The sequence below is a fragment of the Petromyzon marinus genome, chromosome 46, assembly GCF_048934315.1.
Source record: "Petromyzon marinus isolate PM22_M1 ecotype Great Lakes invasive population chromosome 46, UKy_Petmar_22M1.pri1.0, whole genome shotgun sequence".
Lineage (NCBI taxonomy): Eukaryota > Metazoa > Chordata > Hyperoartia > Petromyzontiformes > Petromyzontidae > Petromyzon > Petromyzon marinus.
Genome location: NC_133712.1, coordinates 10,289,752 through 10,315,085, shown reverse-complemented (window position 1 = coordinate 10,315,085; position 25,334 = coordinate 10,289,752). Strand labels below are relative to the sequence as shown.

At 45.5% G+C, this 25,334-nt stretch overlaps 1 protein-coding gene across 1 annotated transcript in view; it reads left to right on the top strand.

Moving 5' to 3' along the window:
- Positions 1 to 25,334, top strand: part of LOC116952288 (leucine-rich repeats and immunoglobulin-like domains protein 3) — a 124,103-nt gene that overhangs the window by 38,487 nt on the left and 60,282 nt on the right. The window contains exons 4-6 of the mRNA XM_076074166.1: positions 17,583 to 17,720; positions 22,798 to 22,941; positions 23,832 to 23,975. Coding sequence (XP_075930281.1) covers positions 17,583 to 17,720; positions 22,798 to 22,941; positions 23,832 to 23,975 — 426 coding nt within the window. The remainder of the gene's footprint in view (positions 1 to 17,582; positions 17,721 to 22,797; positions 22,942 to 23,831; positions 23,976 to 25,334) is intronic.

Below are 25,334 nucleotides of genomic sequence, written 5' to 3'. Positions count from 1 at the left end.
GGTTGAATTCACGGCTTTTTTTTCCCCTTTCAAGATATAATCACGGACCCGGAAGATCTGTTTGGAACCTCTACCGCATCGATCGGGTCAAAAAACTTCTCACGAGATTAAGGATGTACAGTATGATCATGTCGCAAACTCGACACTGTGAACATCTGTTAACTCGTTGGCCAAGAGTCTTGACTTTTTAAAGTTTTAACCGAAACGGCACTTCAACTGCTCCCTCACGCCACTGCTGGCAGAAGGGCCTCCACTCGAGGGAGCTCCACAGAGTCTTGGCCTACTCTTCCACTGTAGCCAGACATACCCTTTGACTTTACCGAATAGAACCAAAGAGTATGGATCCTTGCAGTCACGAAAGCTTCAAATCTAGAATTGTAGCCAGACATTTCGATAAAAAGGATCAGAGTGCCCACACTTTACCCTGCCACTTGTGACCCGCCAATCAACTTTAACTGTGGGGCGTTCCCATGAACACTGCTGGGTTAGACGTAGGCTGGCCAATTTGAAAAAACCATAGCTTATTGTTTTAAAACTGCCGACGCAGCGAGCCCATTTGTTACACTACGGCGGGATCCCCTTGAACTGAACTGTAACGATAAAGACAGATTCTTGGTTCTTTCGGTAAAATCACGTAGAATGGAAACAATAAAATAATAAAAATATAAAACAATTAAATTCTCACGACGTTTCGACTGCAACACATGCAGTCGAAACGTCGTGAGAATTTAATTGTTTTATATTTTTATTATTTTATTGTTTCCCTTCTACGTGGTGACTTTACCGAAAGAACCAAGAATATGAATCCCTGCAGTCACGAAATCTTTAAATCAAAAGATAAAGAGAGAGTGAACATTGTTTACCCCTCTTTGTTAATCGCAGTACACATTTTCACAGGGGCGGGGGGGGGGGGAAGATATCAGAGAGTGGGCTCTAACTTTGATGGGTAGCGGAAGAAGGTGCAGCAAATTCCGTGTGTTGTATTGCACTTCTGCGCTCCCACTTATATTCTACCCACCTCCAAGCTACACTGACCGGCATCATATCACCCGGGGGGGGGGGGGGGTGGGGGTGGTGGGCAGAGGCCCTCATCTTGCAGTGGACTGACAAAGGGCCGTACATGTGCACATTGATGTGACGGCGTGTATTTGGCAAACTTGCGTGGTTTAAAATGCGTATCCTATTGGTTTCAACGGTGTCCCCGGGGCGTCGTGTTGACTTTACATTGAGCGTAGTTTGGTTCATCGCCTCGTTTCGCGAAACTGTGGGAGAGGAAAAGTTTATACAACCCTAATGGGTGGTGGAAATCCCACTTTCTCTTTGAATTGCGGCGTGCGCTGTTGAATTAATTGTAACCTCTGTACACTGCTTAACAAAAAAAATATATACGTATAAAACCCCACCAGCCGTTTTCTGTACACAGCTGGATGAAAGTGTCTGCCATTCCTGAAGGCCAACACTGTCCTCTCGCCTCTTTTAACAACTGCAGTCATATTTGCCGGTCCATGCGCTCCCATTTCATTACTCCCATGGCACACGAGCTGGCAACCCTTCCAGAACTGCTGTATAAGCTCATCGGCATAAAAGTGTCGGGTTTTTAAAAAAAATATGGATTCAAGGATTCTTTTGTGGGTTATTGTTTTTTTGTTGTTGTTTGCCAGTCCTGTGTTGTGGGATTGTGGTTTTTAAAAATCCCATTTTGTTATGTCCACACAGCAGCCACTCACGTGCCATAGACCACAGGCTGCTGTTTTCTGAACCGCCCGGGACGAAGCTATTTTTAATATTCCAAGTGGTGATGTTTATGAAAACAAACTTTGATAAAAAAAAAACACACACACACGCACAGCAATAAAAGCGAGGCCATAGGCTTCGTGCATTTGTTTAAAGTGGCCTCTTCATCGAAAGTGCCATCATGTGTCTTTTCTCTCTCTGGGATCTATACGGGATAGCCAGTTTTAGAAAACATAAAAAAATAACTCCAAACTTGTTCTAAGTACTCGCAAGTATTTACCTTGCAGTGCATTATTTGTTCCGTCACTATGAGTGTTTGACCTTAAACACTGGCAGTGAGCAAATACAGTTTAAATAATTACGGTGGCCTTAGTCATCATGGTGTGTGCCCAGTTCGGCCTCGGGCTCAAGGTAAGCCGAATGTTCAGTACAAAGACATCTGATAATACATTTAGCTTTGGGTCACTTTGCAAAATCGGAAAGATAAACTCTTTTGCCCACAATGTTCTTTTTCTAAAACCTGTCAAAAAATGAGTTAATTCCCGTCTAAAAGAGGATTTACAGGAACTGCTTTCATCTCTGTTTGTGGCTTTACAAACTAACAAAAAAGGCATGTTTTGTTTTTTACATTTGTTTTGCTGATGACTCCAGCATCCTTCTTTGGTGTATTGCATTTTAACACGTAGGCTTTCACGACCAATAGTTTTTTTTTTGTTAGATCCTGTAAATATATAAACCCGCCTCCACCCCACACAGCCAATTAGTAATACTTTGCTTACGTGACAAACCTTACTAATTGGCTGTGTCGGGTGGTGGCGGGTTTAACAACACATTGATATTTATGTGATCTAACCTGACAAAAACCTCATGGATTGCATAGCATTGCCAAACACTGTAGAAATGACATCTACAATAGCTTTATTCATTCATAAGGTGTCTGGAAAGATTTAAATAAGTATATAATGCATGTGCATGTATCCTTTTGAACTTGAGAGCATGCGCTGTTCTCTCGCTAGACATTGAAATCCACGCTGCAACACACTGCTTTAATTTTACTGATTCCAGCAAAGGCTTTGGGTGATTGAAATTGTATGCAGTGTAGTTGTCAGTAATAACATACACGTGCTTGTGTTTTTTTTTCCTGATGAAACTGCTGTGCGCGGTGGATATTTAAATTGTGATTGTTTTTGTTTGCGTTTTTTTTGGGTGACGGCTTAATTACCATTCGGAACGTTCCAAATGCAAACTTTGTGAAAACGCCTCCGAGGATCTGAAGCAGATGTGATGAAATGTTAAATCATCTTCGCATGAATCTGTTCAAATCAGAATGCACAAAAACAACATACCTTAACGCCCAATTTTCATTACACTGCTGGCACTTTGTAACGGGATGGGAGGTCCAAGAGCAGCACCGATATTTGCTCGCCACTAATGCTACCCGTGGTCGGAAATCGAACTCGGTTCTCCAGGTTTGTAGTGCAGAGCACTCACCACTGCGGCACCGCTCCACCCAAAAGGGCAAACTTTTAATAACAACAATTACATCCTAAAAGCGTGCGGGGTGTTGAATACTATCCCGACTTCACGCTAAACGCCAATTACATTCGGCACAAAGTCACCGACTTGTCCGGTCGTTGTTGCCGCACGACTATCCTTACGTTCTTCTGTTCTTACGCTGTTCTCGATTTGTTGCGTACGGCATTACGGTCAGGAGCTGAAAGCCAACGTCGCGATTTGTTACGACAGCGTCAGCGTCTCAAACTGGCGCTTGGGACGGTGCGAAGGACCTGCGGCCTTGTTCTTGTTTCTGGTGCTCTCAGATAAAACTATGAATTATGAAATAAAAATACAATATTTTACCCATTACGTAGCTCTTTTTCAGAAGCGACCTGGCCACAAATGATAACTTAACGAAGTAGTGGCTTATCGCGTGGAAATTTAGATCAGTCAGAACTCTAAACGCGCGTTGATTCTAATTGTGGAGGGATAAACCGGAGGACGCGGAGAAAAATCCACACAACCCACGGGGAGGGAGAGAGATAAAGACACGCAAACTCCAAATCTACAGGCGTCAGAGTCGGGATTGAACCCACTACCTCATCTCCTAGTGACCGTGGCGCCCACGCTCACAACGTGCTCCGTGCTACCCAACTCCCCACTCTGTTTGCTCCACAGACAACGATTGTTTTTTTTCAACCGAAATCCAACCCTCCCCCCCTCCCGTCCGTTTGATTTTTGGCCTTAAATAAATCTGTGCCAAGAGACCTCGCTTTGAAGGCGCTTCCCTAATCAGCACTAATTCCTCGCACGCAGTCCGATTTCCACTTCAGTTTGCGCCGTACATGTGTAAGCCACATGAGCTGCTTATAGCTATAAACACCATCAAAGTTGAGTCCACGTGTGTGACATTTTTTCGTTTTACGACTGATGTATGGTGCCAAGAGCTCAGCACCTCGCTCGTGGTTTATGCTCAAGGCTGCAGCAGCTACGCAAACTCAGGGGCAACCCTTTAAGAAAATTGGTAGCATTGACCGAGTAATAACGCTAATTGTCCCACTGGGAGAATTAGAAGTGGGGTACTTTACGATGCCTTTCCTGAATTGCTTCCCGTGTTTGTTCCATTCACTCTTCAGACTTCGGATCGCTTTACACTGTGCCGTTTGCCCCCTTAAGTATGGTCTCCCAGTATGGCGGCGAGGTTCTTACGTATCGGCGATGTTCTTACGTTTCAAGTTTTTTTCATTTCAAGTTTCATTTATTAGGTATAGCCCTGTGAGCCATGCGGCTCTTAAGTCGGGTGCAACCGCAACAAACTAAATTTGAACACAGAAACATCTTAAAGCGACAACGCGTAACACAAACATTCTGGAATAAACCAGCAAATATACGCACGACAAGGTATATTTCTGAAGGACGATCTGTTTTTTTTTGTTATTGAGCTCTTGGCTCATAAAATTCAACCGATGCGTATGATGGAAAGGGTCCGATGTATTAAAAATAAGATGTTATTTTTCTTCAGGAATTTAACAATGTGTCGGATTATCGATTACAATTGGCAATTTTTAACTATTAAACTATTTTTTTATTTCACTGGGTAAGGACCACTGAGCTAAAGAACAATTTTTCATAAGCGACCTGGCCACAAGTGATAGCGCTGCGACGTGGCTTGTCACGTGGAAATGTATCGCAGTCAAATTCTCTAAGAAAACTGTTTCACATTGGGCGAGGGAAATACCGGAGGACCTATAGAAATATCGACGTGAACCACGGGGAGAACATGCAAACTCCAAATATATAGCGGGCATCGCAAGTGTCGGGATCGAACCCAGGACATCCTAAATACCAGGCGAGGTAGTTAACATCTTGCCACCACGGTGCCCTGCACGGATGCTCACCACATATGCATCAAATAGTGCGTGTTAGAAACGATTTTTTTTAAAAGCGTTATTCAAATTAACAATGTACAAACGTTTACAAAAAGAGACGAGAGAACCGGACATAATACAATTGGAGATGGTTAAAAACGGCGTAGGAAAGAAAGGATCTGGAATTAAAATCGCGCTAATGAACGTGGCGACCTGGGTTCGATTCCCGCTCACGGCCAACACCAGTGACGATTATCTGAACCGATCCTAGACCTCCCCTAGGTCGAGTACCTGGTGCGGTGTGTAAACATCGCCACTAGGGAGACAAAGGCGGCCGGGCGCGGTGTTAGCCACCAACCCCCTCGTGTGCCACAGTGCCGGCCATCATAGGTGCTCGCTAACAGCACTTGCCCCAACAGTCTGTTTTGGCTATATGTGGGATCTTTGTAGCGTATGTTGAACTTTTTTTCGCGCCGTACATAGCCAAGCGTGCTAATTGGAGGTGTAATGTGCGTTTGTTTGCGTGTATGATAGGCATTTTGATTGTAATTCGAAAGCCTATATTCATTTGGAGATACCGGAAGTGGGGGATTATTTTTGAATTGCCAGTTCTCAAATTCTGCTCTGATTATAGTCATCAGTGATGGGCACTAATCTCTGTCTCGAGCCGACTTCTTCTCAGCTCGCGCGAGTGTCCACGTCACTCGTATGAAGACCAATAATTCGTCATAATAAGTGGCTGCCACCCCGCCATTAAAATTTTTGTTGAACGATCATTTTTACCGCAACCAGAACCATTCCTCCAATTAATTTATGCCCCTTTCTCTTGAGCGCAGGTGCATACGTGTAAAAAAAAAACCCCGTCACAAAATAAGACTGAAGTAAAACGCTCTAAACCCACGGGGATGTATACTGCTTGGGGCGGAGCGTAGTGCGGGGTGGCGGAAGGGGGGGGGGGGAGAAATGGCCTCAACTTGTTCTATTCTATAGTTTAAAATTCTGCGAGTGAGATTGCAAAATTTACGCCGCTGCCTCGTCTTGCCTGCCTGCCGTTGCTTTGCCGAAGCGCCCTTGGCAAGTTCTCCTGGGCTATGACCGCTTTCTTGGCAAATGGGGCCTTAAGAGATTATTCCGTAGGGTTTTTTTTCATTATTTCCAAGGGAGAGGGCTTTTATCGAGGAATAGCATTTTCTCACACTTTATAAGTCCATGATAATGCCGGGTGGGTATTTCCAGCTGTTTAGATAGAGCGGGAGCATGCGGAGCTAATTCGTGAAAAGTTTGACATAAATGGACAATAATCCCCAATGGAAAGATGATTCACATGCTTTATAATGCGGGCATGTGGTTTCACTTTACGCTTAAGATGTAGGTTTTAAGTATTTTAAAGTCTTTATTATCATGAATCTATGGTAAAAATAATAATAATCGCGGAGCTTTATGTGTGTACAGATACATATGTACGTATACACTGAAAGTTTAAATATCACAGCGCAGCTCACTGCGCTGTTGCCATTGTATAGAATCAGGCAAATGAATCAGTGTCAATTTTTATAACTTAATAAGAACTGAATGAGATTCGCATCTCTTGCGATTGAGTTTTTGGTGATTATTCATTCGCCATTTCGCAAGCAGCCAAGCTTATTTGAAAGTTTCAATTTCACTTAATTGTAAAAAAAAAAACTCAGTTTCAGTTGGCCGATTCATTCTTCTTCATTACCGAGCGTTTAACTTTTCCTTTTCAGTTTTTATTCTTCGCTCGACCGATGGGAAAAGTGGCTCCAACAAACGTGCAGATTTCACCCACAATAAAAGCTTCACGCAAACATCTTTTTTACCGACTTTAATCTCGGGCCTCTCACTGGATAATACAAATTGGTGCATGATGAAGACTTAGCAACCTATTTGTGATGGTCTACCAGCATGTCCCTGTGCTCGGGGCAATCAGTGAAGCTATTTCAGCCGGGAGAATTTCAAATTCGCAGCATCTTCTGTCAAGTTGAGATTAAAGACCGTGTGAAATGATTGATGGTTACGGGCCAATTTGACCATATTACATGTCAGAATCACAAAGTTGAAATTTCCACAAATACATTTCAATCAGCAACCCTTTTACGCAAAGCAGAGCATGATAAAAAAAAACTAATAAATATGAACTGGAAGTTCATTCTTAAAATTACTTGATCATTAAGCATATTGATGATGCAAATGCATGTTTGCGTAAATCGATGTTTGTGCAAATCAACGATTATATTGTGACAAGCTTGACGAAATGTGGCTCTGTTGAAAAATCTGTGCTCAGAATTCGTTTCAATGCCCTGTATATTGTGGTGGGGTCCGGTATTAAAATGTACGTTTCAATCGCAGCCTACGCGACGATGTTTTAGCATTTCACTGCGGTGGCGAGATGTTAATTCCCTCGCCTGGCATGCAGGAGGTTGTGAGTTCCATCCGAACCACGATGCCCGCCTGTATATTTGGAGTTTGCGTGTCTCTCTCTCCTCGTGGTCGCGTGGATTTTACTCCGGGTCCTCCGGTTTCCCCCTCCACATTTAGAATCAACGCGCATTTAGAGCATTTGGCTGCTGCTGTACATTTTCGCGTGAGAAGCCACTTCATTGAGCTGTCACTTGTGGCCATGCCGCTTCTGAAAAATAGCTATATAGCTCAGTGGGCTTTACCTGGTATGACATTTTTTTGTTAACCAGTAAATAGTTATGCCTCGTTTCATCCCAACTTTGTTTTTCGTCAACATGGTTCTCCGCTTTCAGCGGCGTATCTATTCATTGGCAAACCATTTTTTTAATAGAATTAAAAAAAAACTATAATTATCATTGTGCTCACGGTACACGCATGTCATTGTTGCGATCAGTGGTCGATTGTCCTTGATAATTCTCTTATGCTAATCTGTACCGTAGTTTAATGGGATTAGAACTTAAACTTTACGACGAGACATACAAACGAGAATAGATTGTTGACTTGAATCGTTATCCCAAATTCTACTATTGTGAAGATGAAGAGGTCTATGATATGATGTAGTTATACCAGCAGATTATAGCTATGTATTTGACACCCAGCATTTAGAGAGCATTTGCAATATTGTTATTGTAAGAGTAATTATAATCTATAAACTATGCATATGTATTTATACTGCCTATTGACTCAGCCCATCATTCATTCTGGTACCACTGTGTGGGGAAGACGTCAATAGTGGTAGTACTATGGATAGACACGTCCCCGCCATAGCAACGTGGTATTTACATCACTGGTTCAGGGTCTCCAGTCAGGAAAGTAGCAGATTCAGAATATGTATTTATACTGGAGGAATCCGATGGGCCATGAAGCAATTTATTCACAGATGGACAGCAGCGCATCCACCTCAATGCTCATTTCAGCATGAAATAACTTTGAGATTATTTTTGAGATACTTGCAACAAACCTCCCTTTTCGCACGTTGGGGGGTGTTTATAGAGTGCTGCGATTTTTGTGCCCGGCAATCTGGGCTCCATTACAGCCACCCTTAAAAAGCCAACGTTCTCAACAACTTTAATTTGTTCGACGAGCAGCGGGAGAATGTTAAAAGGCCTGCCCAGCTGCGAGGTCCCGAGCTGCGATGCGAGCGCTCGTTATTACGAGCGACCGCTTGCTCGCAGTCGCAGGGCAAAAAAAAAATCAAACAATTTTGCCCCTTTTTTGCAGCGCGAGCCGGAAAATTACGAGGTGCTGAGATGGATAACGGACCACGCGGTTTTAGTGAACTGCCCGGCGTACCACTTTGTTACCATAAGCTCTCCATTGACGCTGCATCTGTCATCGTAATCTACGACACAGCGACGCGAGCCCAGCTCCAGTGCAGCAAATGAGCAATCAGAGGAGGTCGGCTCGGAAACGGTTTTTCGGCCACTTATTCGCGACGGACAGAAGTACCGTTTTGCCACTCGTTCTTAACAGGCGTGAATTCGTGGCTGCCGACGACAGGCTGTACTTGATGTGCAGATACCAGGCACGTATTCACCTCGCCAGAGGTCCGATGAATGGTCACGATACAATTAATTAGCGTCTCACTTTTGACCGTCTCGTTTTTTTTATGTATTTCTCCTCTGCCCGACCTCCCCCGTTTTTCGTTTGTACGTTGTGTGTTTACAACATGTGATAGCGTACCATTTCTGATGTATCAAATTGATGCATAGTTGCATACCTGGCAGACACACTACCTCGACTCCTAGAGGTACTCATGACAGTAGCTTCAAAATACTATAGAAATTCGGCTCACTCGGGTAAATTGTCAACTGTTGACCCCTCTATAATGTGGGCAAAATTAAAGTATGCTGTGCCAAATCAGCGTCAAATACTGCGAAGTCAGTGGCTATATTTCACGTAAAGGTGGGGTCTGCCCATGAATGATTACTTCTGAAGCCAACACAGACTGTCTCTGAGGCTACCATCACTTTGCTCCACCTTGAATGTTCTGGAGTCTGTTACAAATATCCCCCATATAGCCTTAACAGACTATATGGGCAAGTGCTGTTAGCGAGCACCTATGAAGGCCGGAACGGTACACGAGGGGGTGGGTGGCCAGCACCACGCCCGACCGCCTTTGTCTCCCCAGTGGCAATGTTTACACACCGCACCAGGTACTCATTTGAGGCTGAGTCGACCTAGGGGTGGCCCGGGACTGGTTCAGATAATCGTCACTGGTGTTGGCCGTGAGCGGGAATCGAACCCGTGTCGCCGGGTTCATAGCGCAGCGTGCTAACCGCTACACTATCGCTCCCCAGTGGTGTTTGTTACACCACTGAGAGGACAGACATTCATCAAATTGTGATTTCAATTGCTCATACGCAATCGCAGCCATTGCATATGGATTAGGAGCCCATGGTATTGTAACCCGTGAGTGTGAGAGAGTGGTGGTGGTGTTGTTGTTAGCAGGTGGTGCATCAGCTTATTGTTGTTAGCACGCTTCATCGCTATCACGCCAACCCAGCTCACATCACCCTGGTGGGTTCCATTATGGTTTGGTTCCGGAGACATTGGTATCACATTATCACCGTCATCCATACGAAATTATTGAATCCTCCACACGCGAACTGGGCTCTATATGTGAATGTGCCCTGAACGTCACCGAAGTTCACTCAGCCCCAGTAAATTTATGCCACCAGATATACGACAGTGGTCATGTACGGTGCCCTCCGCATCACCACTTTGCGTGCCGCGTCGCTCTTAGTCGGTGCTTGCCGAGAGCACGTGCCCCTTCACGCGACGTACAGCTTACACGCGCGTTGCACCTACGGTGAAATCACACGGAGTGAGCCCGATCCTCTCAGGCCTTAGGAGCTAAGCAGGATTTTTTTTTCTTTTTGGAGCCTGGATTAGCGCACGGACGGGCGACCAGCGTCCGGGAACAACAAGGTGCAGTGGGCCCCCGTGCACGGTGGAGCAAGGTGCTGCGAAAAATCCGTTGCAGTTCAGCTCTCCTCACACCTTTCCCCCACCGGTACTGTCCAGCGTGGTGAAGTATGGTCAAACAACCCTGACGGCCGACAGAGGTGTGGGGAGGTCCCCCGTTAAGTGGCGGATTGACAAACGCGCTGTACGATGCACGCAACGTGCGTACGTGTGTGTGTGTGTGTGTACGACGCACGAGTGAGTGAGTATGCTTGTAAATATTAATCCGATTATAGAATTTGTTGATGGCTTTTAAAGATGTATACGAAATATATATTTCATGTCTGGGCTCTTGATTTACGTAATGGTTAAACAGCGCGCTCCGGGCGGCTCTCTGGAATAAGCAGCGTCGTTAAATCGCACCTTTTACAAAAGCACGTGCGCGCATTTGAATCGCGTGGCTTTTATAGGCGGGCGCTGCATTGTAAATTGTCACCGGCTTGCTCGTGCAGCGTGTTTTGTGTGTTTATAAACCGCCTGTTTATTCAGCCTCTTGAGTGTTACGGGTGGCTCACATCTTGCGGGTCGAGCGCCGAAAGTTTATTCTCAAGCCAAACACGGCGGGGCTGTGTTCGGCTTTTGTACAACACTCGGGTAACCCACCTGTGAAACCTCTGGTTCTATCAAAGTCCTTTTGCAACGACCAAAAAAAAAAAGAACCTCTTCGCTTTGTACATTCCCAAAAGGTTAAATCGGTCGTCCCCCCTCCTCCGCCGTGCCGTATTTCTCGTGGCATCAGGGGTGTTTGTTTTTCGTCTCTCTGTGAGCGCGTGCATCAAACGATATTTTGGCCCAAACGGAGGTGTTGCCATAGAACCAAAACACGTCAAACTGGGCAACGTGAAACGTCCCAACAAGACAGATTCACCCGCCGGAAACTTAACACAGTCACGAGCAGGGTGAATTAAAATCTGCAGGCTAAATCTTACCATCTTTTAAATATATGTATTTACTTTTCGTTTCCTCCTGTACTCCTTGTCCTCGTAGGATATAAGGGGAGAGACGAACAATTCTCTTCACCCTAGGCCAGACACAATTGACCTCTTTATATTAGTGGTTCTTAACCTGGGGGTGCGGGACACGGCCAGATTTTTTTCGAAGGTAAATCATCGAAAACACAAATTAGGCACGGGCATGTAAGTGCAACTACTTTGTTTCATCAAACCTATATATTTATGAACATTCTTGATTTGAAGCTTTCGTGACTGCAGGAATCCATACTCTTCGGTTCTTTCGGTAAAGTCACGTCGGTAGAAAATAAAATAAAAGAAGAAATCAGGACGTTTCGATCGCAACACAAGCGACCGAAACGTCGTGATTTGTTTTATTTGATTTTATTTCTAACTACGTGACTTTACCGAAAGAACCAAAGCGTATTTATTAACATTATACATTTATTTTTTTATGATTGAGAACCAAATTGGTGCAAAGCTGCAGTAAAGGTTAAGAACCACTGCTTTAGAGCAACCAGTATTTCTCCTTTCTCTTGTGTGTAATATACTGGCAGCTCTGCTCGTGTCTGCTGGTCGATTGATATGAAAATGCTGGTTTTATATTCCCCACAATACATTTTTCAAAGTCTGCGTTGTACGGGTCTGAATCCAGGTTCTCCATTCCGTTGGCATGATTCCTGTGTGTCTGTGTGTAGCGGTTAGCGCTACGAACCTGGCGACCCGAGTTCTATTCCCGCTCACGGCCAACACCAGTGATGATTATCTGAAAGGGTCCTGGGCCTCCCTTAGGTCGACTCAGCCTCAAATGAGTACTTGGTGCGGTGTGTAAACATCACCACTAGGGAGACAAAGGCGGCCGTGCGTGGTGTTGGCCACCCACCCCCTCTTATGCTATGCCGGCCTTCATAGGTGCTCGCTAACAGCACTTGCCCCAACAGTCTGTTAAGGTTATATGGGGATCTTTGTATTTATTTGTCGGTCTGCCTGCCTGGATGTGTCTGTAGACCCCTTCACTCCTTCCTTGGATAACTTCAAAACCCATTGATTGCCGCACAATGTATACACATGGGTGGCGTGGTGCAATGACACATGTACGTATGTTGAACTTCTTTCGCACCGCACGTAGGCAACCTCGCTAAGTGGAGGTAGGGGGAATGACAGCAAACTGAACACGAAAATATATCGTACGTATGTTGAACTTCATGCGTGTATGTCAATATTCTTTCACACCGTACGTAGCCGACTGTGCTAATCGGAGGTGCGAGGGAAAGAACATAGCATGCCCCGCTGTGAATCAGGTCACATTAGATCGGGGTGTCTGGCCATGGCGAGTGATATCTGAACCAGTCCTGCACCCCCCCGATCCCTTCACGAACCCTGTACCGACCAGCGTGGTGAAGTACGGTCAGATAACCAACGTGGTGTTGTGGAGGCCTTCATCTAGCAGCGGATTGACAAAGAGCTGTAATTTTTTTTTTATTAAATCTGTCATGTGCTCTATTACTAAGTTGCCTAAACTCAATTTACATCGAGGTGCTTTGTTTATTTAAAGTAAATACATTGTTCTGCAACATTTTTACTGCCTTGACTTAACGGTTTTTTTTTTACTCCTGTCCATTTAGTGAAATACAATATTTATTCCAGGGGTTTAACGAGCTATTCATGAATCTTTTACTTGCAAATCCTAATGCTCGCAAAAATGCATCAAATTTCGCGTATTTCACGCAGATTATTTCCTCGTGTTACTTTTGGGATAATGCGGTAAAAACTCTGCAAACGAGAAAGGACAAACGAGATACAATACAAATGAGGCAGTAAAATCAAGACGTGGGAATAATTCATTCTTGACTTGACCCGTTGCCCTGAAATATGATAATTCATCAAATAGCTTGAAGAGACAAACGGGACAATCTTTACAATCCTGACCTTTAGAAAAATATATATATTTTTTTAAAGTTGTATTGGTTTCCAGTGGTACTGCTGATGGGCTTTTGAGAAGTTTGATAGTTGCCTTTGGTGTCCTCGCCCCTCTTCGAGTTCATCGGTTGATGAACATTTTGTATACGTAGATGTCCGTAAGTACATGCTGAACGTATTGAGTGGCACTTTTGATGAACGCATGCGGGTGTTGTTTACAGGGCAGTTCAGTACGTCACGCAAGAGTTGGGCGCGAGAGGTGGAAAAAAATGTTGCCTTGCATTTTTGGAAGGGCCTAATCTGGCATGGCCTTAAAAGACGATTTAATAATAAACAGATCGTCTGCCAAGGAGTGTGCTGTTTTGGTGTGCGTTTCTTAACGCGTTTATAAATTACTATCTTGGAACAGTTGGCATTCCAAATAAAGTCAACTGCAGCACCTTCGTATCTTCTTGGCTTCTAAGTCTGCCAATGTATGTGTGTGTCGAACTTCCTTTGCGCCGTACGTAGCCAACCGTGCTAATAATCGGAGGTGCAGGGGAAGGACAACAAACTAAACACGAAAGCACTTCTAAAAAAATGAGTTAAGTGGTTCAATCCTTCTCTCATTTAAATGTACACGTTAGCAGAGATGAGTTAATAAATAACAATGTCTTATCGGAGCATCTCCCGAGTTCAGAAACATGACGAATTCGAGATTAGTTTCATCATGATTTCCATGCCAATTCAAGTTATCTTTTTGGGCTGCTTCGCCCGGTTTATGTAAATACAGAGGAGCTCGACCAAATAATATTTATCCTTGATAAAATTACATCATTTGGAGGGAGCTGTAGTTCCAGTGGTTTTTAACACACTGCTCGATAAACCTGGTGACTTGAGTTTGGCATTCAGGTAAGCCAGGAGAGGAGACCCCTTGGGCTTGGTGAAGATCTAGGTCTGGATTTGGCGACCTCCGGCTCCGAAGCGGCATGCGGCTCTTTGAGGACTGCTTCGTGACATTTTTTATCGAGGACCACCGTCTCTTATTCACGTGCATTGCGGTGGCTCTTGAAATACTGAGTTATATTTTTTTTACCGGATTCTATAACAAAAAATGTGCTCTTGTTATTTTGATTTTCGACCCCCCCCCACCTCCTGGCCTAGGCGGTGCATGGAGCAACTAAGTGCTTCAGCCTTCGCATACACGAGGCAGCCGCTTCTTTAGCCAAGGCTACGTGGTTGTAACACGGTGTCCTGGATGCACATGGGCATGGATGAGGGACCCTGCCTGGGCCATCCTCCACTGGGCCATCCAAGGGCCTGACCTTTATGCTGAATGCCACGCCGGGATCGGGGTGAAACCTGGTCAATTTTGCCCTCTAGGCATCCACGAGTGAATCTCAATGGAGATATCCCGGTCACTTAAAATCAGCCTCAATGCCCCCTACCCCATCTTTTATCTTCTCCTGCAGGGGTTATCAGAGCTTAGGAAGACACCAGAGGGATGTAGAATTTATTGAAACAGTTTATTGAAACGTGCGGTTTAAACAGGTTTACATTGCACTGTAATCCTTAATGTGTCTCTGCTGATGGCAACCCCCTTTCATATCCTCTGTGGTGTGTTCCTGATATCGTTTTGTTCATAAAATACTTTTGGAAATAAATAAATAAAATCGGCCGGGATGCCCCCCCACCCCCAACTCTGGTTTGGCTGCCTGCAAATTGGTGGCGCTCATCCAGTGAACGAACGTTCCGAGTAGCTAAGATGAGCCTCTAGCTGAAGCTTCGCGAAGCAAAATTTGCAATGGAATCGTGATAGATCCCATCGCAGTGCACGAATAGTCCACGGCACAATCTCTGTTAGACAACCTTTCAGTGAAGTGGATATTTTTCTTTTACGTGGTATTCACCCACAGAAACAAAAAAAAAACGGTGGTCTCTCAGGAATGGCCCAACTCTGGCAAAATAATCGTTGGATATTAAAATAAAGACAGACGGTTTGTGTGTACTGTAGTAGATGATGTGGGATAACTTTGCGTTTGGAATATTTTTGTATGAACCGTTGGTCTAGTACATGAGCATTGAAGGCACTGTGAGGTGTACATTTAAAAAGCATAATCTTTATTTATACTGGAGGAATCTGATGAGCTATAAAGTGATTTTTCAAAGATGTCCACATTAAGCAGAAGAGGAACGTAAAGAGTTCACCCCTAAGTTGACAGTGATGCATTTCAGTGTTTAGGCATTTCCAATTCGAAGATGCCATTCAATGGTGCATGGAGAAAATGCGAATGTCGGGCAGCTGGCAAGAGTTGATTGGGACTCAGCCGTTTTGGTCTTCTTAAGCAGCCGTAATCAGATGATGAATGCAGCAGGCGTGCCACCCACACCTGCTGGTGATGTATTCCACCCGACTCCAAAATCCCTCGGTCGTGTGAAGCAAAATAAATCATAAAAAGAAGAGACTTAAAGCCGCTTAATCACATAATCACCGCAACTAGCAAAATCTTACAAGGAAAAAAATAGTTGGGCATATATGCGGATCCGCTGCGGGCGGGCAGGCGGGCGGGCTCGCTCGCAGAATCACGGGGGGGGGTTTGAACTTGTTTGTTATTGGCGAAGGCGCAGCCCGGGACATTGGACCCATGCCGAGCAGGTGGAATGGAAAGCCTTTTTTTTGTTGCGTGGCCGCAGGGCCGAGAGTGAATTTGGGCCCCCCCCGTGCCCATTCATCAGTGTCGGTTACTGTAATGGCACTTGCCCGATGGCATTGTGGGTGTGTGTGGTTTTTGTGCTGTCGCTGCCCTCATTGGTAAGACTTGTTAGCTGCTTGCTTAAGAGTTGTGGTGCACTTAACCGAATTTCCAAACGGTGTCACATTTTAAATGGACTTGGCTCCGAGAATTTGCGCTTTAAAAAGTTGCTGTTGCCATCCGAGATTGCTCCCCCCCCACCCCCCCCCACCGCTTGTTATGCTCGACGAAGTCTGCCGTGATAGGTGTGGAATTTTGTTCCGCGAATATTTATGTTTGCGGCATCGGCAGCAGATTTGTTCACCGTTAACTTCTAAAAAGTGTGTGTTGCTGAACCATTTTTTGTTTGCATGTATTATACGACAACAAAAAGACTGACTTGGTGCACACATTGATTTCTCTCTATGAAGTTTTAAATTAAACCCGACTTTGCAATGGCTGTCACCTGATAAGGCTGGTTGGTTGTAATTACCGGCGAAACGTCGTACTCGAATTGCAAATGTTGTGGGGTTTACTCTCCAACACACCGGTGTGCTGTACTAGTAACGAATTGGCACGTTTTGTTTATGTGACAAACCTTACTAGTTGGCTGTGTCGGGTTGGTGGTGGGTTTAACGATGCATTGATATTTATGCAAATCTAACTTAACAAAAAAAAACCTCTGATGGATAATATTGGTCGCGAAAGCCGACGCGTTAAACTGAATGTTTGCGTTGTTGTTTTTCATCCGTCTTGAAATGCGGGCGTAAAGTCGCGTAATTGTTGTTCAGCAACATCACTGTGCCGTTGGCCAAACCACCCCCAATGGCATTACCTTCTTGGAAAATCGTATTCATGGTCCATTTGTTTCCACCCTGTGTAAATCAATAAACAACTACGTATCTGTGGGACATTGCCAGAAAGGGTAAAAGCCTATTCTTCGTTTGTCATCGAAACAACGACGCATTTTCATTTAATAATAACAACAAGAGCAATGCAACGGGGGGCCTACAAAGTTAGATTTTCATACGTCCAGGAGGACTCCCTGCACTCAACTGTCCTGTGCGCGTACGTGCGTGTGCGTGCGTGCATGCCTGTGCATGTGCGTGTGGCCAACATCCATGGCGAATATCTAAACCGGTCCTGGCCCTCCCCGAGGTCGACTCGGCCTCAATAGAGTACCTGGTGTGGTGTGTCATCATTCCCACTGGGGAGACAAAGGTGGCCGGGCGCGGCGCTGCCCACCGACACTCATGCGTGCCGTTCCGGCCTTCATAGGTGCTCTCTACGAGCAACTTACCCCAACAATCCGTCAAGGCTATATAGGGGATCTTTGTCTTTGTGTGTGTGTGTGTGTGTTAGGCCACCATCAAAGTGCTTAAGTGACTACTTACACTGCATTACAAAGGTTTGTCTGTGTGTAACCCGAGCATCGTCCCCTCTGACCCGACCCCAAGACAGCACAATAGGATCGCACGGATCCGCTCGGAGCGCCTCGAAGGATTCCGCTCTCTGGAGACGCTGGACCTGAGCTTCAATCGCATCACGGATATTGCCGGCTCCTCCTTTCCCATCGGCCTTCCTCTCGCCAAGCTGTAAGCGGATTCACTCCCCCCCCCGCCCCCCCCCCCACCCCTGTATCCCTCTGCCAGACCCGGAGCCCCACGGCTTGAGTTAGTGGAACACATTGCCTCGTTATATTCAACTATGTGGGTACGCTTTGTGTCTGCCATGGATAACATGGCATTTTGGCGCGTTCACTAAAATCGGGTGGGCGGGGGGGGGGTTTATTCTTTCATTGTTTCCCCCCAACGCCCCCCAACTCCCCCCCCCCCAACTCCCCCCTCCCCACCCCCCCCAACTCCCCCCTCCCCAACCACCCCTCCCCCCCCTCGGAGCTTGTCATGCATAGCAATGTCATGTTTAATTATGCCGGGTTTTCTCTTTTTTATATTTTCCCAATGCAGATAACATGACATTGGCATGTTCTGTTTCATGTATTGGTACATCGTTGTGTTTTTTTTCCGTGTTATATTGGCATATTGTTCCGTTTATATACGAGTGGTGTGTGATTCGTATTTTTGCCCTCCCATGGGTGTCTGCTGGACATTGTAAGAGTTGCGCGAAAACGTGGTGGCTGTAATGAGCCCACTTTCCCTTCGCCTCCTCGACTTAAACAACTTGTCGCAACTTAGTTTCTGTGATTCTCGACTTGAGCAAGGTTTGTAGGAACGTGGGAACGGTGGCCGTGGGAGAGGGCATTACAAAGTGGAGCTGTGCGAGCGGAAGAAGCAAAAAGAAAAGCGTTGTGCCGTGCAGTGTGGTGAACGGGTGGGCGGGCGAGTGGGTGTGCGTGTGTGTTTATGTACGCTGAACTTCTTTTTTCACCGTATGTAGCCAACCGTGATAATCAGAGGTGTGAGACGAAGGACAACAAATCTAAACACAAAAAGCAGTTCTAAAGAAATGAGTTTTAAATCTGGATTTAAAAGGTACATAGCTGCATTGGCCTCCGTTTATCGGAAGGAAGAGTGTTCCAGACGGCCGCAAAAGTGCGCCTGAAAGCGCTCGATGCGGTGACCGTCTTTGTTCGATAGCTCGACAAAGCCGCTGCTGCGAGGATAACCAGAGGTCACGTGGTGGTTTATGCTCTTTAAACGAGATCAGAGAGGTATTGTGGTTCATTTGTGGCAAGCACTTTGTGTGTAATGAGTGCGACCTTGTGTATTCGTTCGGCAACCGGAAGCCAATGCAGCTCAGCGAGCACCGGGCAGACACTGTCGGATCTTGCAAGTTGCAAATGCCTCTCACGACACGTGGCAGGGGATTTTGTACACGCTGTAGCTTGGTCATGGATTGGGATGATGTTGGTGAATCAAGAGCATGATGGAGTGCTCTTGGAGAAACTATATTTGATGATGGAAAGCGGCATACGCTTGTTAAAGATGAAAATTTTCAGTGAATGCACATCGCCTGCTGCGGATGGAGAACAATGACAGCTGACATTGAGGGTCGGGTAAAAGCTGAAAAGTACGCACGCGGGGACGGGAAGAGGCGTTGCACTGCGAGATAAACACGGGAACGTGGATCGGGGGTGAAAAAAAGAACATTAATGAGAGACGGTGGTGAAGTGGCATCAAATGGACAGAGCGCGAGGGTGATCACCGCACAGTGCGAGGGTGATCACCACAGGGAGGGAATGACGAGAGATTAGTTCAGACACAGGATGGATTGTCACATCGCAGGCCCGCGAGAAATTGATTACGGCATGGAGGCAGCTTTTATCCTGCAGTGGATAAACCATGGCTGGCGGTGACCTATACGGCCATCTTTGGAACATCACCTCCGATTAGCACAGTTGGTTACATACGGTGTGAAAGAAGTTCACCGTACCAAGTGGATTCTCCTCGTAGTTGTGCGTGTGTTTTTGCATCAGTCATATACGCTGACTTTGATGGTGTTGACCATTGAGAAAAGTTCACGATTGCGTTCAATGCACGCGATGGGAGTGAGGGAGATGTAGTGGTTACAACTCGCGTATGGGTCCCGGATTCAATTCTGTCCTCAGATATTCACAACATTACGTGAGTCGTAATAATTTTGTGTCATATATACCTGCATGTTTGGGGGAATGCGATAAGCGCTATGGTGTTGTTTACAGGGGTGGGTAATTTTACATCAACTCCATTTAAAAAAAAGATTAAATTTTCCTCTTCTGATAGGGAACCTTATTGGAGCCAAAAACGACTGCATGGGCAATACTTGGCCAATAAAAGAAAGATCTAAGACAAAGATACCCCATATAGCCTTTATAGGCTAATGGGCCAAGTTATGTTAGTACTCATCGATTACGGCCAGCATGGTGCATTGAGTGGTGGTGTGGCCATACCGGGCCACCTTTGTCTCCCCAGCGTTATTTCCACAATTTATGAGGTGTTCATCTCAGGCTGAGTCGACCCGGCGAAGGCCCATAATTAATCGGTTCAGATATCCGTTACTGTTATAAATCCGTCAGTGGGAATCAAACTCAGGATGCTGGGTTGAAGGGCACAGTGCGCGAACGATAACACAACAGCTCCGTATATAGTAATGATCTCACATGCACACATCTCTTAAGTTTAGTTATCCTTTTTATCTACAAAACCAGTCTGCTGATTGGACAGTGAACTTTGGTTTTGATGGGTCACTCAGAGCAACTCATATATTGCATGAATCCGTGCCTCCAATTTAAAATCTCTCAGAACGTCGAAAAGCTATCGCACTCTTGCCACGGGGAAGATAACTCCAAATCTTGGAGCTGTAATAACCATTTCAGCCTTCGAATTTTGCGAAAAATCATGTAAGTCGCGAAACTTTAAAAAAATCCAAATAACTGCAAATGCAGTACGCATATTATGCATGTGCTTTATTCGGCATGTGAAGCAAAGGCAGAAATGCAATAAACCAGGTTGCCATACGTTGCGCGGGTGATTGGAGCGCTTCCAGTTAGCCAGTTTATTCGTGGCAATTAATCACGATCGTTTTTCTTGCAATTATCTGCAACATTCACTTATGCATGAGTCCCTCATACGCCCCTTCGTCATTGGCAAGTGGATGTTATTGCTCGTTGTACATTTCAAAGACATCTGTATTCACTTCACATAATTGTGTGGTTTCTTTTAAGGACTCGTTATATGACGTAAGGTGAAATCAGCGAATCTGTACCTTGACGAAATGTAACAGTTTGCTATAAAATATCTCGGGCAATTATTTACTATGAATGTTACAATGCACACTCGAATATTTCCATTCGAAATAGCCTACGGCGTTGGCAAAAATACGATTGTGGCTTTTGCCATCGTCGATCGGATGGATGAGTCCGATTTCAAGATGACGCTATCAACTGTAGACCATGCAAATTCGCACGCATTTCTCTCCCGACCGCCCGCGGTCCATAAAACCTTCCCGACTTGCGCACACCGGGAGGAATTCAACGCTGCGCAATGTCCACCGAGCGCGAGGCTTTGCGCCACTGTCCGAGCCGAGCCGTTTGGCCCCTCTGGGGAGAAGTCTTTTTTTTTTGCGAGTTCAAGTTCAATGGAAAGTCGGGGTAGAGACTCGGCTGTGACCAAAACAGCATCTGCGAAGTAATTATTAGGTCACAAGCTTCCCCACCCCCCCCCCCCACGCCGCCCCCCACCCCCCCCCCCCATTTCCCAGTGGTGCCGCCCTCTCTTTGAACGAGCCCGTTCTTCTGAGCTGAAGAAAAAAAATTAAAGAAAGAAAATCCAATGCAGCTTTGCAATTTCACTACACCCGCCCCCTCCGCATAACCCCCCACCCCGCCCTCCCTCCTGGCTTCCCCTCCCCAACCGCCTCTTGAAGCCCGTATCATGCCGGGTTGAAACGAACAGGCCAAAGACTGTAAATTAAAGCCCACTTCAGCTCTCCCTTCCGTGGCAGCAGCAGCAGCAGAGACGGGCTTCTGACAGGTTGCCGATTGTGGTGGCTGAGCCATACCTGAGTTCACATGGGGGCCCCTCTGTGGACCGTAAACTGAGAGCCCCGACTGTTTTGACCAAAAACAAAGCTGTAATTGTGCCGCTGTGTGGCCTCGGGGGTTATTGAAGGAACTTCCACGGAAAGAAGCTCTCCAGACCTTCTTTAATGAAAACTTGATACTTTTTTTTCTTTCTTTCCTTAATAACTAAAGTAATCCGCTGGCCATTTGATCGGTAGTTACACGCCGCTGTTTGGCACACTGGATGTATGGCTGTTGCTGTGTTTAAACACTTTCATCACTCCGCTCGTTGAGTTCTCGGTGTTTTGATCATCCGCCGCCCAAATTTGGGTCCCACCACGGCGTGTGACGAAACAATTAATTTGTCGTAGTTTCATTTCATTGATTTCGTCTGAAACGTAAGCAATGTACTGTATACCCGCTGAACGACTTATCCAAGAGAAATAAGCTTTTTGTTTCCACCTCGTCAGTGTTTACAATGTTGCCTTGAAGCGATTTAAGTAGACTGTTGGAAAATTCCGCACCAAAGTTACGTACTTTTTCAGTTAATTTAAAGAGTAATGTGAAGTTCGAACAATACTTAATTCGGGAGTGTTTTGGCTTGTGATAATATAATTATTTGTTACGAATAATGTATTATTTAAGGTTGCTCTAAATCTGGGCTCTGACTAGCATTTCAGTTTTTAAAATAACTCATTATTTGAGTTAATTGTAACGGTTACTATTTTCTACAATGGCCTTTGGTGTGTGTCGAGTTACGTCTCTCATGATGTGTAAAAAAAAAACCCCACCTAACGCCTGCACACGAGTGGATTTCATCGCTCCATCTCCGCGATGGCCATGATCGCGATGATGATTAGTGTTGAATAAGAAGGTTATTTTTCATTTAAACTTGCATGAATGGTTGTAGAAAACAATTGACTTTTCTGGCGGTTGCAACGTACATGTTGTAAGGTAACACATAGCCGTTGTTTCAAAGTACATTTATACTTGTTTTGAGCACCTTACTTTGCACAATTTACTTTTCACCTGTTCCACTGAAATTAAATGGTTTCCATCCGACCACAAAAAATATATAATTGACGTTGATGTGACAGGTAGGAAAGCACAACTTTGTTAACTTGAGAGAATTTTGCTATGTAAGACTTAAAGTTGCTTTTTTTTGTTTGCAGATATCTCAATAATAACAGGATTAAGGTATTGAGGCCTGCAAGTTTTGACACATTCGGTGCCACGCTAAAGATCCTAAAACTAAGCAATAATCGGATCACCGTTCTGACCACTAAACTCTTCCAGCTGCCTTCGCTCCAGCACCTGTGAGTATTTGATTTCAAAAACAATTGCACAATCCTTTCCACTCTTTCAAGTAGAATGTTTTTGCAGAAGTTTCCCCGGGATTTTGTTGAATTCAAGATGTACTGGATTTTTTGTTTTAAGCTCACAAACACATACTCCGAACACTTTATTTGCTCAATTTTACTCTCGTAACGGATTTTTTTTGTGGGCTGAACAATCGCATCCAAACTCGTTTCCTGTTACGGGTAACTCCAAATGCGCGTTCGAGAGTGTCTTTAACTGTACCATTCCTTCGGAGCGCATGGGGCGGTCATGTGATCTTTTGATCGTGGACGTGATGACACATGACCCACGTTTGTTAAAACACGGGGGTGACGCCAAACTGCCTGTACAAACACAGCTGCGAAACATTGAGAAATAAACGGAGAAATTTGACCATTGTGCTGCTCGCTTTGAGAGCATTGCAGGACTCCCAACAAAAGGACCGAGCACAGAGCACACAGCATCGAGAGTGGAAAAAAGAGTCCCACTGCATTTTGGTCTTAGTAGTACATCTGGTTACAGACGCTGTATAGCCAGGCACTGTAAACTTCGTGGTCATGGACATTCTGTATTTTGTATCGAAATGCCTCGACTCGTTTTTGGAAAGTTATTTTCTGTATGCGTTCAAAGTAAAAAAAAACAATATTCCACGGTGATGGAGCCTCCTTCGAATCGCACCGCAGTGATGGGGGCCTCCAGCCAATCAAGCCCGTATTGCAAAACACTGTCCAACACACGCAGGCACGCACGTACGGCACTGCTTGCACGTGGCTGAGTGCTGATGAACGGCCGTGTTATTCTGCACGTGGAAACGTGGCGTTCTTTTTTTTCCTCTTTCTTCGTCCCTCTTCTCCTTTCTCTTTTGCAGTGACCTGAGCCGAAACAGGCTGCAGAGGGTGGAGGGTTTGGCTTTCTCCGAGCTCGCGTCGCTCGAGTACCTACGCCTGCAGCGCAACAGGATTTCCTCCCTCATGGACGGCGCCTTCTGGGGTCTTCACAGGATACAGAAAATGTGCGCCTCTCATGCCAGCCCACCCCCCCCCTCCGTGTGTGACTCTACACGAACCCCTACCCCCCTCCCCCACCCCTCAATCTTCCAATCCTTTCCCATTGCCGGCCACAAGCACCGACAAGATTGAGCCGTTTTATTTTATTTCCGGGATGCCAGTCAGAATCGGAATCTTTATTTAGACTGCAGGAGGGCGCCGCAGTGGCGAGATGTTCACGACCTCGCCTGGCTTACAGAAGTTTCCGGGTTCGATCCCGACCCTTACGCCTGTTGTGTATTTGGAGTCTGCAATGTTCTCCCTGTGGTAGTGTGGATTTTTCTCCGGGTCCTCGGGGTTATTCCCTCCGCATTCGGAAATCACGCGTTTCGAGCATTTGACTGCTTTAAATTCCCGCACGGTGATGAGCCACTTCATTGAGCTATCATTTGTGGTCAAGTCGCTTTTGAAAGGAAAAAAAAGAGCTTTATATAGCGCAGTGGGCCTTACCTGCAAAGAATAGTTAAAAATAGCCTTCATACTTTCAGAAATCGGAATACCTTTCTTGAGCCTGCAGGATGAATCCGATGAGCTCCTTGAAGCTCTTTTTCTTTCACTGATGTCCAGTATGGGGCGGGTCAGTAACTTTTACAATGGCAAACAATTGCAAAGAAACGATAGCAATGCAACATGCAGGCAATCGTAAGCAAATCACCAAATATACAAACAAATATACATGATGTCTGATTCATCGAGCTTGGGCAAAGCTGCAAATACAACAGCAAAACAGTCCCAGACCACGCTAAGACAACACGCAGTGGCCCCTCAATAAAATGGCACATTGACATTGAATTATCGCTGCAAATCATATCTGCAACTGCTGTATAAAGCACGACGAATGATAGCATCCTGCCAAGGGTGCATTGGTTAACACGCACTGAGCGGGTGAGGTGAAGTGTGGGAACTCCCGCCTCCAGCGTGGAAGAATATTCCAAGCACACTGCAAAGCTGCTTTCTCGAGTGCCCTGCAGTGGAGGCATTTCCACCAGCAGTGGAGTGAGCAAGAAGTCTCTTGGCAGCAACGTCACCAATTCGCCATTTAGTCAAGAGGAATGATGCGTTCAAACATGAGTCGGGGATTTTTTGTGATGCATATTGGGAGTGCTGCTTGCGTGCGACGTCCGCTGAGGGCTTCCGGAACCAAAGGGAAATCGTCATCAAAGTGGTCTGTACATATTCTAAATGGCAGAGGGTGGTCACTCACCACACGCATATTGAATACCTTTGTAAGCCAAACCGTGCTAATCGGAGGTGCCGGGGAATGGACGGTGTATTGGGATACCAATGTCATTACAGCATGAGAACATTGCACTGACTTCCTACAA